Source organism: Orbicella franksi, chromosome 4 (genome assembly GCF_964199315.1).
Source record: "Orbicella franksi chromosome 4, jaOrbFran1.1, whole genome shotgun sequence".
Taxonomy (NCBI): domain Eukaryota; kingdom Metazoa; phylum Cnidaria; class Anthozoa; order Scleractinia; family Merulinidae; genus Orbicella; species Orbicella franksi.
The window spans coordinates 18,847,301-18,863,231 of record NC_138148.1 but is presented as its reverse complement, the minus strand read 5'-3'; the positions used below and the strand labels follow the sequence as shown (position 1 = coordinate 18,863,231).

Sequence of the window (15,931 nt, the reverse complement as noted above, 5' to 3'; positions counted from 1 at the left end):
GTTAAAGGATTTCGCCTATTTAATAGCATTTTAAGTTCGAAGAATATGCGAGTAGGGCTTGTATTGAGTTCATCTCAATCGTCTTCAATTGGCATTTAGTTGGTAGATCTGTTGTAATTGTACCTCTGGCTTTCTGGCTCAGCTGTTTCCAGGGAGGTGTTAAGATGTGTCCATCTGCACAAGGCTGTCAACATCAATTAGACTCTACCACAAATGTCAACAAATTTGTCTACACCAAATTCTGAATTTCATAAAAAGCACCTGCAAACCAGTAAACTACTATTTGCTAACCGAGAAATGTCCATCACACACGAAAGTAAACTCTTTTTGCATCCTCTTGGTGAAACAGTGTAACTTAATCGATGTTTTCGTTAATTCAATAGACGACAGTTCTGCCACTTGGCATAAAAAAGTAGCCTGCTCCGAATGCTTATGAAGTACGCAAGGATGAATAAACAGTTAGTACATTTGTGCATAAAAATAACCGTTTGCCCTTGTAGCATGGAATTGCTGATACAGATAGTTTTACAAAATAAACAAAAACTCGCCTAGTGCGAAAGGAGCCTATGTTTGGGCTTCGAACAATTTGAAAATGATTATTTTACATTACAGCGATATATTTTGTCATTTTCTCCGTAACTGAGAAGTGCAACGAAGATTCAATACATGTACTAAGACCATAACAACTCCTACTCACGAGATAACCAACACGCTACATAAAACAAAAAACCCCGAAGCACTGACTCTGTGTCTCACCTACAAAAGTAAACGGGATCAATAGCAAGAATCACGTGATGACCATTTGGTTCATGGGCGTCCCCAATGTTCCACTGACACCCGCTCTCAGTTATGCTGTCACCTCTTTGGTAGGAGAGTTCTTCCAGTGGTTCCTTCACAAGACCACCGCATACTGAATAATTCACGAAACACTTTTAAGTGACTGAAATACATGCCTTCGAAATTTAATTATTTTGCACCCAAAATGACAACACAGCATTCCCTAAAATCAAACCAGTACACATTTAAACATTGCACAAAAATATTTGAGTGTTTTAAGGACGGAAGAATGATGCAGTTTTGCATGCGAGGCTCTCAAACTTGTTTAATAAAATGGTGCGTCAAATGACGATTTTAACGGACTTTGGTAATTTGCATATTTCTTTGAAATAAAAAAAATTGTTTTGTCAAAAAAACTATTCAGTAGTTTTTATCATGTCCTAGCCTATCTTCCATAAGAATATGAGCGAAATCGAATTTTAGACCCTTGCCGCGAAGTTAAAACTTTGTCTGATTTTTACAGGCAGGCACTCTTAAAAGATTTCAGTTTTCAGTTGTTTTTTTTTCTTTTTTTTTTTTCTCACTTTCATTAATAATTCCTATTTTATTCTACGGCGACATTCCATAATTATTCGTCAGTGTTTCTTAATGTTCCCATGGCACACATTGTTTTCTTAATCCGATCACTGCGATTTTTTACCTCAGTCAGCCAATCAAATGCTGAGTCAAGACCTTTTAACGCATTTTGAATTTGGCCCTAATGTGGTTGTTATTTTCGTTACGTTATTGTTGTTTTCAAATGGTTAAGGTCTTTTTTTTGGGGGGAGGGGGAGGGGTTGGTTTGGTTTTGCTTTTGTTTGTTTGCTTATTTCTTTCTTTCTTTCTTTCTTTCTTTCTTTCTTTCTTTCTTTCTTTCTTTGTTTTTTCTTGTTTTATGGCTGGTCACACAATCTTTTCTCTCCAAAGTTCGTTGAAGAGGAAAAACTGGGTAACCAGGAGGCTCAACTTAAGCGTTTTAGGAGACATCAATACGTTATTTTAAAACTTACGTGTTACTGCAGCGTATCTATATTTCCCAATTCCTTTTCTGGTAAAACCCGCGACAGCAATGAAGTATGTCGATCCTTCCTTCAGGTTGCTTAACGTAATTGTTCTTGTGTTTGTATCCGTCTTCATCGTGTTGTTACTGATATTCGGTTCATTAAGAGAAAAGTATGTGATATTATAGCCCAGTATTCTTCCTTGAGCGTCTTCAGGACGAATATCTTCCCGGGTAAAGCTGATGCTGTGATCACGAACGTTTACATTCCAGTTGTACAAATAAGGTCCTGATCTAGGTACTGAGGAAATAAAAATTCAAAAATAAGTCAGTTAAAGGCAATGATTCTGAATCTGCTATAAGAATTTGTCGCACGAATGCAATCCTTTTCTGTATTTGGTATTACAGTAACCAAATTCCGAAATATTTTGATATTTGAGATATTTTGCAATTTCAACTCGCTGACCTGATGTATATGGCTATGATATCATGGTCAGTCGGCTGAATTTGGGTACGGTAAATACCTAATCGTATATATATATATTTTTGGTACGCTTCGGCGGCATATTAGGTTCGTTTGGCCTCGGCATTGCATGGATATGTGGGCTTATTGACTACGTCTCGCCAAAATACGAAAGTAAAGCTTTTATGCTAAGTTTACCAGGAGTTCTAGTTTTGTAAATTTTTTCAATGCGAATACCGAGAACTTTGTCAATTTTCCAGATAGTTTTTGCATACTTAATAAGGCAAAAAGCTATATTTTCGTTTTCTGCGAATTTCTCGAAGACTTTAGATTCTAAGAAAATCGGAATAATATTTTCGAAAGTGGCTCCCTAAAAGCGTTCTTTAGGCAAAGTTTCAGGATTTTCGATTTTTCTAACCTGGCCAGCCGATATTTTCAGTCAGTGACTCTTAAAACGACTAAGCTTAAACAAGAAATATTAAAAGTGATGGACTGACTTTTGGATGTATCCAGCAACACTGTGAAGATTAAATGTAACTTGCGAGGTCACAGTTATTTACAAAAAGAACGCCTGATCATATTGTAGAATGAATGTCCAAGTTGCTGTACAAAGGAACTTTCAATCTTGAATACATCTAACTGTCGATAAACACTACTTCTAATATATATGTCTTCTTAACGCTTTAACAAGCAGCTGATCGTATCCGAAAGCTTAAATAATACCTGGTCATTTGCGAAATGATAAACTTACCACCTTCATCTGTTTGGACAACTATGGTATCACTTTTATAGACGTCCCCATTGACATCAACCAGGTAAACAAGGACTATGTACTGACTGAATACCGGGAGGTCTGGCACATTGATTGATGTGTTCGAGGAGTCTACTATAAGAAGAAACGAACTTGTTCTTCCATCTTTGTAAGATACCTGTGGCCTCGTTTGATTCAAGGACAAAATGAAGAAATCAGCTTGTAAGTCTCCTGGTACGTTGCTCCAGTCAACAAGTAAACTCTTCTGGCTGGTGTTGTAACCATGTATATTCCATGCAATTGAAAGTGAAAGAGCTACAACGTAAAGAAAAAAGATCGTAACAGTTTAAAAATTAGGACATTGACCCTAAAATAAGGCATTTGCTACGGAAGATCCGAGCAAACTTAAACGCTGAGGGCTTTCCGTTTACTTGTTTTTGTTATTGTTCTGGTCGTTAGAACTCACGTTTTAAAAATAACACGGAGAACAAGAAATAACAAGGGAAGCTATTATCACTATTATACCCTTCGAGTTCTCCTCAACTAGCCCGGAATGGCAGTCATCTCCCGCTCTCAGCCTAATTCAAGGGCTACTCTCCAACGTACCTGTAAACGCTGGTTTCCTCATTAATGTTTTTTCTTAAAGAAAGACAAACTTTAAAAAGGGACTTTCAGGTATACCTGAATGAAGGCTTCTTCTTGCTACGACGAATTCAAGCCTCAAACGGCTGTAACGGCTGTACAGTTGGGTGTGTAGAGTAACGAAGTTTCCTTCTCCAAACTGCAATTCTACCACGTCGCGATGATCTTCAAAGCATCGTTCACGAGTGAAGATCTCAGTACCATTGCTTGAAAAAACCTTAAAAAATTCACTGGAAAAAAAAATAAAGAAAACAGAAAACAGAAAAAGAATCAGAATGTGAAAGGTCCATCGCTTTTCTGTGCATGTTCCGTTGTGCGTAACGCGAAATTAAGAACGCGCAGGAAGAATAAAGAACCAACGTGCGCGCGAGGGCGCAAGTGTTTCGCTAAAAAGGCATTTCGCCATTTGCGAATAATTAACAAATAAAAAAGCCCATGACGTGTATTACACAGTGATAAAAGACGACGGGCATTTGAGAACGCGTGAGAAATGTAGAAAATACTCGCCTGCGGCTCGTGTTTTCTACATTTCTCCAGAGAGTGTTCTTAAATTTCCGGAGTGTTCTATCACAGTGTAATACACGGCTTAGGCATCTTCATTTGCTTTATGATATAACGAAAAACAATAAAACACGCTTTTTCTATGTTTTATACTCTGCTAAAACATGGGTTTTTGACCAATCAGAGCGCTCGCAGGGTCCTATCTATGTTATAACAAACTTTTAAATATGAAAACTGGTTATCCCCAAATAGCAAAATGCCTCCGTCGAATGTAACTAAAAAGCTAGGGATTTAAATATATTTTCATTTAAGTCTCAAAGAAAAATGCTCGTACTCAACTTGGCTGCTTTATTTCTCTTCAAAAATGAAACTCGCGGTGCTGGAAACTGGCGATGGTTTTTCATACATGATCTGTTTTGTCGTGCTTAGTTTATTTTCAAGGACGTAAAAGGAAAATATGCGTTAAGTCGGATGAATATGGGAAATTTAATTTCACCTTGCATGTAGCACAGAGTTTTGCTTTCTATTGGGCTGGCTGTGTTTGCCAGTAGCTTTGTGTTTGGTCTGTGTTTTTAGATACAGGCCTTGCAGAGGGGAGATGCATTAGCTTACTGAGTTTTCATGGTCCATTTAACTAGCATTTATGCAGTGAGTAGTATGCCAGGATCATTATGAAATTGCACATACAAGAGAAAGAGAGAGGCCTAAGAGTTGTTTGAAGTGGTAAAGAAACAATTTGTCCTCGGATTTCAACATTATGGACATTGCATATGTTCATAGAGCTTCATAAATATGCTGATATCGCTAGCAATTTTTCGCCAGCAAGTAAAAAGAAAATGTTTTCTTTTTCTCCTTTAAATTCAGGCATTCCACGTGTAGGGTAACAAAAATCACAGAGCTACGACAAAAACCGGGCTCAAAAAATGTCAACAACGTGGAAATAAAGACGTTTAAAGCAACCTTCAGTCACCAAAACTCACCTCCGGCAGTAATCAAGACGGAGTTCTTTTAATGAAAGAAGGAGGACTGCATTAGTGATGCCAACACTTCCTATCGTCCAGTTACACTGTAGCTCACGGTAGTCTGATTTGTTAAGGTGGATTGTTCCAAAGGACTGGTTGAAATTACCACCACAACCTTATAAGCAAAATATAATGCAAAGGAACTTAAAAACTGTCTGCCTAAATTCATATTCATTTTTCAGCAGGGTGTAAAGAAATTGATCTTCGTCATGGAGACAAGTAAGAAAGCGATTCAAAAGAACTTTTTTAATTTACTCCTTGTTTAGATTTATTTTGCTTGATGGTCTTGAAAAACTTTTGCTTGTAATTTGACATTTAATCGATTTGCACGGGCTTTTCTTTCGTTCGTGTGCAAGGGTATTTCATTTTTTCCAAGAAGTGAGAACAGCGCTAGGTTGATGCGAAAAACGCAGTTTGCAAAGATGTTTCCCATAGAGGCTTCAGGTGACATGACCATGCAATTGACACAATAAAATATTCCCCGAAAATATTTAGTACAGATTATACAAAGTTTTACCACCAAAGCTTAAATGCTTCGATTATGCTCCCACCCCACCCGTAGGCTAAATGGGGGTATAAACTAAGGACTCATTGGTAACCTTTTTTAAAAATGTATCAAGAAAAGAAAAAAACATACACAAACTCAGTTCGAATTTTATCTTGCTTGATTGCCCTATCTCAGACTCTACATTGGCTGGAAAAATGATTTTGGTCGACCTTGACAAACCAAGGTCAGCGGCTCAACTTGTCTAGTCTACCCGACAATGTTTGACAGCACTCACCGACTACGAATGAGATCCATGGCGACCGAGGTCCCTCACCCACTGAAGTGAAAGCAGCAACCGCTATTTGATACTTGCTTTCTCCATTCAAACCACGCAGCACCATTTGGAACACGTTTGGGTCCTCAATGGTAACGTTTTCTGCCTTATCTCCATAGTAGTAATTGTAATAGTAATCCTTGTAGTCTCTGTAGTAGACTGTGTAACCTCGTATCTGGCCATTCGTATACTGTGGCTTGACCGCATCCCAAAGAACCACAAGCTTATTTGGTTGGAGGTTCTCCACGCGCACATTTGTAGGTGGCCCACTAGGAGCTTAAAGAAACGATATGTCATGTTTTTTTGATTATTTGTTGTTGTTTTTGTCATGGTATTGATTAATTGTTGCTGTTGTTGCTATTCTTAAAGAGGGGTGGGGGTGGGGGCGCTGTCGTTATTAAGTTTTGAATCCATTACCGTTGCCCTACCTATTGGGCGTCTTAGTAAGAAAGCAGGGCTCAGGGATTCACTAAGTACCGACTGATGTTTGTTGTTGTTGTCATTGTATTGGTATGTCCGTCATATAGTTTATTTGTTGTTGTTGGATACTGTTGTTGGGGAGGAGGAGGCTGTCATTGTAAAGTTTGGGTTCCAAAACAGCTGCCCTACCTACTGGGCTACGCAGAAATAAGGGAGCAAGCTTGTATAACATGAGTGTTACCTGGCTCAACATAATTATTGCATTGCAGCTGCATGTGCTATTCATATCTTCCTTGCTAAAATTTATCATCATAGTAGCTAAGGGAGCGCTCTCTTCCCTGACCAGGCTAGAAGAGTCAGTTTAGACTAACAATGTTCTCATTTTCTAAATCTCGCCGAGCCATGGCACGGCAATTTTTCTATGGCTTCTTTTGGTCACCCATTTCCTATCTTAAGAGGGCTGACACCCATTATTGCATATTTCCATCAATACGAAATATTGTAGAGTCAATGGGCTAATTTTCAGCTTGTAAAAGTAGGTTTATACAAAGATAATTACTCCCCTAACTTTGAATTGTTGCCACACGTTGCTTACCTCCTTCACCACTCGTGATATTTTTGATTTTAGTGGAATAAGTGACATTTTCGACGCCTCCTGTGAACGCAAGTACCTGGAATTTGTACATTCGGTGTGGCTTTAACAGCCTGTGTACAAAATAGTATCGATCGTACAAAGACCTGACTTTGAACAGAGCAGATAAATTTGTGTTTTCCTCGGTGAACATAACCATAAAGTGACTAATGGATACATTGAGAGGAAAATCCGTCCACTCCAAGGACACTGAGGATGACGTACTGTTGTGAACTGATAAATGCCATGATGATAGTTCAGTATCTGTCAAAAAAGAACAGGCAATAACTTTATGAATAAGATGTTTGAAATGTGAATTTGAAATGTGAATATGAGAATCACAAATTAACACTCCATGATCTACACAGCCATGGTGATGACCTTCTCAAAGTATGCTGATGATTATGACAACGACGACGGTGATGATGATGATGATGATGATGATGATGATGTAATTTTAGGGCTTGTAACTTTTTCTTTTAGATAATTTGAGTTGCAATGAGCATTTGAACATATCCATACGGAATTTGTGCACGAAAAATTCTTCATTATTATTGTTGTGTTATAGCTTTGTGCTCCCTCTGTAATTCTGCTAACGAACTCGTTGTTCGTTCACCACGTATAGAATCTAATGTTACTCTTTAGCTATAGAATAGATAGATTGATTGATTTGTTTGATACCTTTGAAGGGTTCGTCAAGTCCAAGATACGAGACTGAAAAGCCATTTGAATAGCTGTAGGTGTCCATATATTGAAGTGCTAACTCTGATTGGTCACCGTGAACAACAAGAGAAAACGGTTCTCGGTAATAACCGCATAATAAGGTGTCGTTACTGTGCTGGGCGTCTTCTCCAGTCGCCACGTGAAGCCAATTTTTTGATCTGGGTGGAAGAAAAAAGTTATCACGGTTCCACCCTATAGACTGAGCGCGAGGAGAGGCGAGTTTCGACTCCTGCGCTAATATTATTGCTCTTTCAGTAGTTAGTATTCATAGCTGTTCATCCCATGCTCAGGCATTTGTTGTTTACTTTGATAGTTATAACGAAAAAACTCTTACCTGCAATAAGGGCCATTGCCATTTATATCAAAGGAATTAAAATCTATCCATATCGCTTTGACAGCGCTCCCGCCAAGTTGCGGCTTAATTGTCCAGCGGCAATAATGCAATCCGTGAAAGGAACACGGGTAATTAGGGCTGTACAGTGTACCGTTTCTCGCAGTCAACGTACGTTGCGGTTCGCAAGCTGAAAAAAAATATCAACGTTACTTTTACGCAAAAACCAATCTTAATGCGAAACCATTCATATGAAAACTTGCTCCGCCTAGAGGTTTATTTTCATGTAAATCAAACTTATTTTCATATGAAAGGTTTTGCACGCGGACCCGTTTTGAAACAAAGGCACAAGGTATTAAACTCGGAAGAGGCCTATTAGTTCGAGCCTTAAAAAAATTTCATTATTCACTTCCTCTCCTGAGGACAATTGTAGTTTACGGTATCAGTATCCCCCAAACGACCAACCTGTTTTTACACAGAGCTTTACGGTCGGGTTGAGTATCAAGGTTTTCGAATGCACGCGCACGATGAGAGGGAAAGGGCAAAACGAAAACTGATACTTATACTTAGATAACTGTGCCTCGCATTTGGTTTCCCATTTTTTGGGCTGGCGCTCTAAAGGGAATTCATGCGTTCAAGCATAAAACTTTCTTTTCTGACGTCCGGTGCAGTTAAACTAAGCAGATCACGATGTCTACGAATAGCCACGTACTTGTGAAAACGACTTCCCAGTGATATGGTCCAACTCCTTTAGAGGTAAACCCAGCGACCCCTACGTTGTACTTTGTTCCTGGCAGGAGCCCAGTTAAAATGTAACTTCTGGTCGATGCACTGACGTTGACCTGATCGGATACTTTTGGGATTGCATAGCAAGAAGTTTCGTACAAAATATTATAGCCAAGAAGTTTCCCATTGTGATATTCTTGGGAAATTGGATGTATTGAGATGTTGATGCTGTCGACTCCAAGATATTTGTTGTTAACAGATAGGTAAGGACGTCTACTGGGTACTACGATGAAGAGAGAGAGAAAGAAAACACAACAACGTATATAAAATTAAAAAAAATCATCTTTTAACGGAAGTGGTAGCGAAAAGGGCATTTTAATATTTTTGGCCGCTTTTCGAAAACAAAATTTAATGCTAATTAACAATTAGATTATGAGCTCGAGATTTCCACGGGGCTATAGTTGATGAGGCCGAAGGCCGAAAAAACTATCACCTCATAGAGCGAATAATCTAATTGTTTTAGTAGAATTCTTACTAAAGTTTACATCAAATAACGGTTTCCAATTATTTCTCCACGTATTATTAAATTTTGCGCCTTAAAAATATCGCTCGGATTGAATTGTCATTTAAAATTGAAGTTTTGTACATGCGCGCATCATTTTTTTTTCAATAATTTCAACCTTTTTTAAAGTCAAGAAACCGTAAGTGTCCTTCGTTTAGTCTTCTCAGGAACTTAATTATCCATCCGCATGAAAACTTTGAAAAAACGAAAAAAACCTCGCCGTTGCCTAGACGACCTCCAGCCACTGCACACTAATGGCTGATAGTCTGCAATGGCTCAGTCAATCAGATTACAGCATTTGGACTGGTATACTAGTAGAATTCTACTAATTAAAATTAGTAGAATTCTACTAGTATACCAGTCCAAATGCTGTAATCTGATTGACTGAGCCATTGCAGACTATCAGCCATTAGAGTGCAGTGGCTGTCGGTCGTCCACAAAATGCGACATTTTTATCGTTTTTCCGAAGTTTTTGAAGAAAGTGTAGACGTAAATGGATAATTAAGTTCCTGATTCTCGAGCTCATAACCTAATTGTTAATTAGCATTATAACCTGGTACGGGTGAAAAATGCTATTGCGTGTGCGAGTCTGGATTCCTTGCAACTAGCTCATAACGACCTAAAGAATTGACTTGTCTGCAAATCATCATCTGTATTCAGATTCATTATCCCTCAGGTTGGGTAATTATAGAATACTGACAAATAGCATAATTGAGGTGGGAGACGTTTGACAAAAGTTTCATTGTCCGGACAATAATTGTTTTTTGCTTCCTCTTGGTGAATGTTTAACCTGAATTAGCGATACATGGCTAGGGCATTCCTATGATGGTTGGAACAAATTAGCATTTACTGGCACCCAACAAGCGAATTAACTCGATCTCCCATGTGGTTTTTGGATTCGTCAGCTCACAAGGAGAAGAAGTCAGTTGTACTTTATCTTCCCTTTGCCTGCACCTTTCACCCTTATCCTGGTCACAGGCTTTTGCTTATGAGATATTAGACTTTTTGCCCTCTTCTCTGCTGGGTAGGGATTTCTGTAATTTAGAATGGATGAAAATCGTTTTTTAAGCGGCTGTGTGGCTAGCCGCCTAGTCAAAGTTTATGCAATCAGAAGCTTGTTTGTATTTAGTCGATCACCTTTCCCAGCAAACAAAGCAGGCCCAAGCAATAGTGTTCATTGTTGTGATACTGCTCTTGCAGAGAGACAGCATGGACGTCCTTTTGAATGACTGAACACAACAATTCATCGGGTACATTTGTTTGCACCACGTGTTTCATCTTTAAGCAATAGAGCACTTTTCTCGTGTTTATATAGCCTCATCTAAACACCAGGAACGTTGGGAGAATTGGAGACAGTTATGTAAACCCTCGACTACGTCTCGGGTTTGCATAACTTTCAAGACTTCTCCGAGGACCCCCCACCCCCGTGTTTAGATGACATTATCTAAACACGAAAAAATTCCTCTATTGCTTTTATAAAATAATTCTTAAAAGTACGCGCGAATTTAAAACGTCACAACTATTTTTACATACTCTAATGTAAACACACTTATCGACAAATGAGAGCGCGCGTAACAGCTCAGTTGTTTTATAAAGCTCTACTTTAAACACTCACCACCTTCCTCGGTAAAAATCAATACTTCTGAACTTCGGTGTGGTTGTCCTAGTACATCCACGACAGCAGCGAAGAGGCGATACTCAGTGCTACCTTCAAGTCTGCCTGTCGTTGTGGACGTGACGTTTGGAAAAACAATGTCCCCTGCTATCTCTTTACCATCAGTAGTTTCTACTATTGCAACATAAGCCCGGACCCGGTTTCCAAGAACATCGGTTAGATTTGGCCATTGAAAGGTAATACTCGATTGTGAAACATGTAGGACGGTGACGTTCCATCCATCCACCTGTGGTGCTGCAAATATTGTTGAAAAGTCATTTTAACGAATTAAAATTTTAACATCTACATAGCTGGTCAAGTGCAGCGGAACAGATTGTTTGAAGCAAAGTAATAAACAACAATAGTAATAGTTTTGGTAGCCGCTGCTAAAACTTTGCACGGATTTAAAGATCTTGGATGCTCGGTGAGCTCTTTGTCATTTCGATCAATAACCTTGATCTACCCGGTTTCTCTCTCTATCTACATCGCTATGTGACTCGCTATTATCTTAACTGTCCGACATTTGCAAATACCTCCTTGAAAAAATTGATTCGATTGCTTCAACAGAAAATGTCTTTTTTGAAAACGTTTCACAAATTTATGAAAGTTGTCAACAACGTTACTAATTAAACACAAGCAGCTTGACCAAATAAAATCCCATTCCGCTTGTAAAACTATGCACGTGCATAGATTTATTACTAAGGCAAATGGACACAGGTAGTTAAAAAGAAAATTATAAATGTTATGGTCTTGGACGTTTGAGTTGATGATCATCCGAGAATAGCAAAGTCAAACAATGGATCTTTTCGGCGATTCGGCAGCCATTTTGAATTCTGTTACTTCAAATGGCTATAATGGGACGCCCAGGGGGGAAATTAGTATGTATTTTTTCACCTAAGCATGCTATAATAGCTATTTGAAGCAACAGATTCAAAATGGCCGCGTATCGCTGAAAAAGTCCATTCATAAGCAGTCCTGGAGACATATATAATAGCATCTACGGTAGTAATTTGGAATTCCTTACCTTTGTCAATACTGCCGTTAAGAATGGCATATCGGGCAGTAAAGGTATTATACTTGTTCCTCGCTCTAACTTCGACAGAAACATTCAGGGTTGAAGTACTGAGAAACGCCCCTTTATCTGGGCCACAGTATCTGTCCAAAAGCCTCTTACCATGACCATCCTTAACGTATATACTAAAACTGAAAAAAGGGTATAATTAACTGAAATGGATATTGAACGAATTTCATCTGATTACGTTAAAGGATTTCGCCTATTTAATAGCATTTTAAGTTAGAAGAATGTGCGAGTAGGGCTTGTATTGAGTTCATCTCAATCGTCCTCAATTGGCATTTGGTTGGTAGATCTGTTGCAATTGTACCTCTGGCTTTCTGGCTCAGCTGTTTTCAGGGAGGTGTTAAGATGTGTCCATCTGCACAAGGCTGTCAACATTAATTAGACTCTACCACAAATGTCAACAAATTTGCCTACACCAAATTCTGAATTTCATAAAAAAGCACCTGCAAACCAGTAAACTCGACCATTTGCTGACTGAAAACTGTCCATTGCATACGAAATTGGACCCCTTCTGCATCCTCTCGGTTAAACAGTATAACTTAATCGATGTTTTCCTTACTTCAGTAGAAGACAGGTCTGCCAGTTTTGACTCTCCTTGGCATAAAATAGTGGCCTGCTCCGAATGCTTTTGAAGTATGTAAGGATAAATAAGATAACCGTTTTTACTTGTAACATGGAATTGATGATATAGATATTTTTGAAAAATAAGCACAATTTCGTCTAGTGCGAAAGGGGCCTAGTTGGGCTTTCAACAATTTGAAAATGATAATTTCACATCACAGTGATATATTTAGTCATTTTTGCAGTAACCGAGAAGTGCGACGAAGACTCAATACATGTACTAAGACCATAGTAACTCCTTCTCACGAGATAACCAACACGCTAAATAAAACAAAAAACCCCGAAGCACTGACTCTGTATCTTACCTACAATAATAAACGGGATCAATAGCAAGAATCACGTGATCACCATTTGGTTCATAGACGTCTCCAATGTTCCACTGACACTCGCTCTCAGTTATGCTGTCACCCCTTTGGAAGGAGAGTTCTTCCAGTGGTTCCTTCACAAGACCGCCGCATACTGAATAACAAAAAGTTAGTCTAAGTTGGTCATTTCAAGTGAACTTCCGTTTTTGCATTGATGGAACTAATTCCATTATGAATAAAAATAACATACTAGGGGGGCGCCATCATGAGGATAACTTCGAAAAGTCAAACTTGAAATAAGCGCATTGAAAGGGGGAGGAAGGTTACATGAATGTTGAAACTATGATATAAAATGAGTGATCCAAGCACTAGGTTGTGATATCACACTGAAAGAGGTTTGGCAGACTTTATTAAAATTTCGCTGGTGTGCCTTGGAAAAGTCGCTAAAAGCTATTTACCTTTCGCAGTCCCTAACCTGGGGTCTGTACGGTAATTTCATCAGCGCACGAGTGAATTAGGGATTGGGTTAGGTTAACTAAGTCATAATTTTAACACTGATTTCAACAAGAAATGAAACAAACTTGCCATATGGTTCCTTTAGCATTTCATTGTACTATATTAAAGATTCGATTCGGAAACATGGATCGTTTTGGAGAGGGAACACAGGTTATATTATCCCATAACTTCACATACCTGCCTTTACAAACGGCCCGCAAGCGATCCCTACATCTTGATAGTGACCACAGTAAGGATTGTAACCAGTCTTAGAGCAGTTGAGGAGTGACGTCTCGTTTCCTTGACAGTAGTATTCCTGGGTTAAAATGGACCCATTGCCCTGACCAAAAGCAGCTCCAGAATACACTTGGGAAAGTTTAGGAAGACCAAGCTGATTACACAATACTTGACCTTGTCGATAACTGAACCATGAGTGGCAGACGGTCCACCAAGAGCCATTCATGTAGATCTCCACCCTTCCTTGACTGGGAGCACCTCCGTCGACTAAACGGGCGTCGCCTAGAAAGAGGGTTAATAATCATGTCGGGTAGCACAACCCATGATCATCGGTCGTTTAAAAGTCGGTTGTATGTATAGTCTCAGCCACGGAACGCACCATACGATTATTAACAATTGTCAGTTGATTGTTGATGGTATAGTTTAAACCGTCCGTTTTTTTGTTTGTTTGTTTTTGTTTTTATCTTGGTGTTGTTGTTGTTGTTGTTGTTGTTTTTCATATCCGTTCTCGCCTGTTCGTCTGTTCTTCGTTCTCCTATGATGGCATTTGATTCTATTTGTTTGACATAACAAACGCAAAATCTGAAAATATGAAATTATCCATGCCAACTTCTCTGAAATTCAGCTTGCGTGAATATAAAACTAAATTGTAATAAGCTTATAAATTAATTTATCAATGCTGTTTCAGGGCCACTTATGTTTGGTTTTTAACTGATCGTAAGTACAAGTTGATTTGTAGGGAAAAAAAAAAAATTAGACAAAAGCGTATTGTGATGCACTTCTTTTGTTTAGAAAACTGTGTCCGAACAGACCACCTTTTGTTTAATTACTTGTCAAGATAGTTATTGCGGGGTTTGTGGAAAGCAACCAATCAATCAACCACAAAATCAATGACATAGAACAATTGCAGGAACTCGGCGAGAAGCGAACTACTCCTGGCTAGCTGATCGAAGCCAAACCAAAAATCCGTGAAGCCCCCAGCGTGATCAATCAAATAAAATCGAATTGAAATTGTTCCAACAAAATCGATCAAATTTCACCATGAATCACATGTGGTCATTTAGTGTTAAAATATATATATTCTTTGGGCTTCCAAACCGTTTAGTCAAAGACTGTGTGACAACGTTCGACTGTGTGACGACGTTTCCGACGTAATCTTACAATCGGGCGTTACCTTAAGTAAATTTGTACTATAGATAAAAACGCGTCCATTATCGACAGTTCTGACTTAGTTTAAAGAATTGGAAGGCTGTTTGCAGCTTAATTCTGAGGGAAGTGCTATGCGTTCATAGCAGATAAGATATAAACCACAAATATTTGAACAAAAATCCAAATATATATTCTTCTAGTTTAAGTCTATGGTACCATAATTCGGGTCCGCATTCACTGAGACCACTGCCCCTGAAAAATAAAGAAAACATAATGTTTAATGTATAAAACGAGCACTGCTTGAGTTCAGTAATTAATATACATGACAGAGCAGTATAATGCGAGTTTGATCAGACCTAAATTGTTCACAGTTGGCTCACTCTCGGAGTCCCAGTCAAAAAGAGTCAAAACTGGTAGAAATTACATCGGATGTTTTACAATTTCAGTATAAATTCAATATAAACAGCCATATGGCTGTTCAGGAAATTTGCATTCCCATATGGAGTTTTGGTTCGGTATTGTGGTCATAAAAATGCAACTCCAACCGTGATACGATCTTCACCAGTTGGATCGAACTGAATTCGGAAAATATCAAACATCTGTGATGTTCTAAACAGCAATACAAATTCCTGATCCCATAACGTCAAAGAAAAGATTGTTAAAATGAATGGGGTTGAACAAACAGGGTTGTTAGACTCCTCTGCTTCTCGAACCCTGCAACACTCTTTTTTTCCTATTTAGGAAAAGTTTGCATTGGGAGAACGACAAATACTGTGGACAGGCGAGTGTTTCCACAGCTTTTTCGAATTCTACCAAACTTTCACGAGTATGACATTTCCGTTTTCGAATGTATTTGCTGTCTGGATGGAGTTCAAGTAATTTCGGAGCCAGCCCGCAGGCATTAACAATTATTCACCGAAGTGGAGGTAAATATCCATCACTTTCCCCGACAGTGAGATGAATAATTGTTTTAGTATATACCC

General features: G+C 38.7%; 2 protein-coding genes across 2 annotated transcripts in view; both read right to left on the bottom strand.

Moving 5' to 3' along the window:
• LOC145484698 (uncharacterized) overlaps window positions 1-15,257 on the bottom strand; it is a 64,513-nt gene extending 49,256 nt beyond the window's left edge. The window contains exons 1-2 of the mRNA XM_081463309.1: window positions 13,761-15,257; window positions 757-910 (exon numbers count right to left, since the gene is read on the bottom strand). Of these exons, the coding sequence (XP_081319435.1) occupies window positions 757-910; window positions 13,761-14,025 (419 nt within the window). The 5' untranslated portion in view covers window positions 14,026-15,257. The remainder of the gene's footprint in view (window positions 1-756; window positions 911-13,760) is intronic.
• LOC145484490 (MAM and fibronectin type III domain-containing protein 1-like) lies at window positions 2,111-7,229 on the bottom strand. Its single transcript, XM_081463103.1, has 6 exons — window positions 7,032-7,229; window positions 5,978-6,292; window positions 5,154-5,310; window positions 3,712-3,902; window positions 3,003-3,345; window positions 2,111-2,117 (listed from the first exon to the last, which is right to left on the bottom strand). Exons 1-6 carry the CDS (start codon window positions 7,225-7,227, stop codon window positions 2,111-2,113), a joined length of 1,209 nt encoding a protein of 402 aa, XP_081319229.1. The 5' UTR covers window positions 7,228-7,229.
• Window positions 15,258-15,931: the final 674 nt, after the last annotated feature.

Excerpts from the sequence above, each read along its gene's own strand:
- LOC145484490 (XM_081463103.1), bottom strand. The coding sequence starts at position 7,227 with ATGGTTATGTTCACCGAGGAAAACACAAATTTATCTGCTCTGTTCAAA. Across the intron at positions 5,311-5,977 it reads ATGGATCTCATTCGTAGTCG|GTTGTGGTGGTAATTTCAAC; the intron begins GTGAGTGCTGTC and ends TTTGCTTATAAG. Across the intron at positions 3,903-5,153 it reads CGTCTTGATTACTGCCGGAG|TGAATTTTTTAAGGTTTTTT; the intron begins GTGAGTTTTGGT and ends TTTTTTTTCCAG.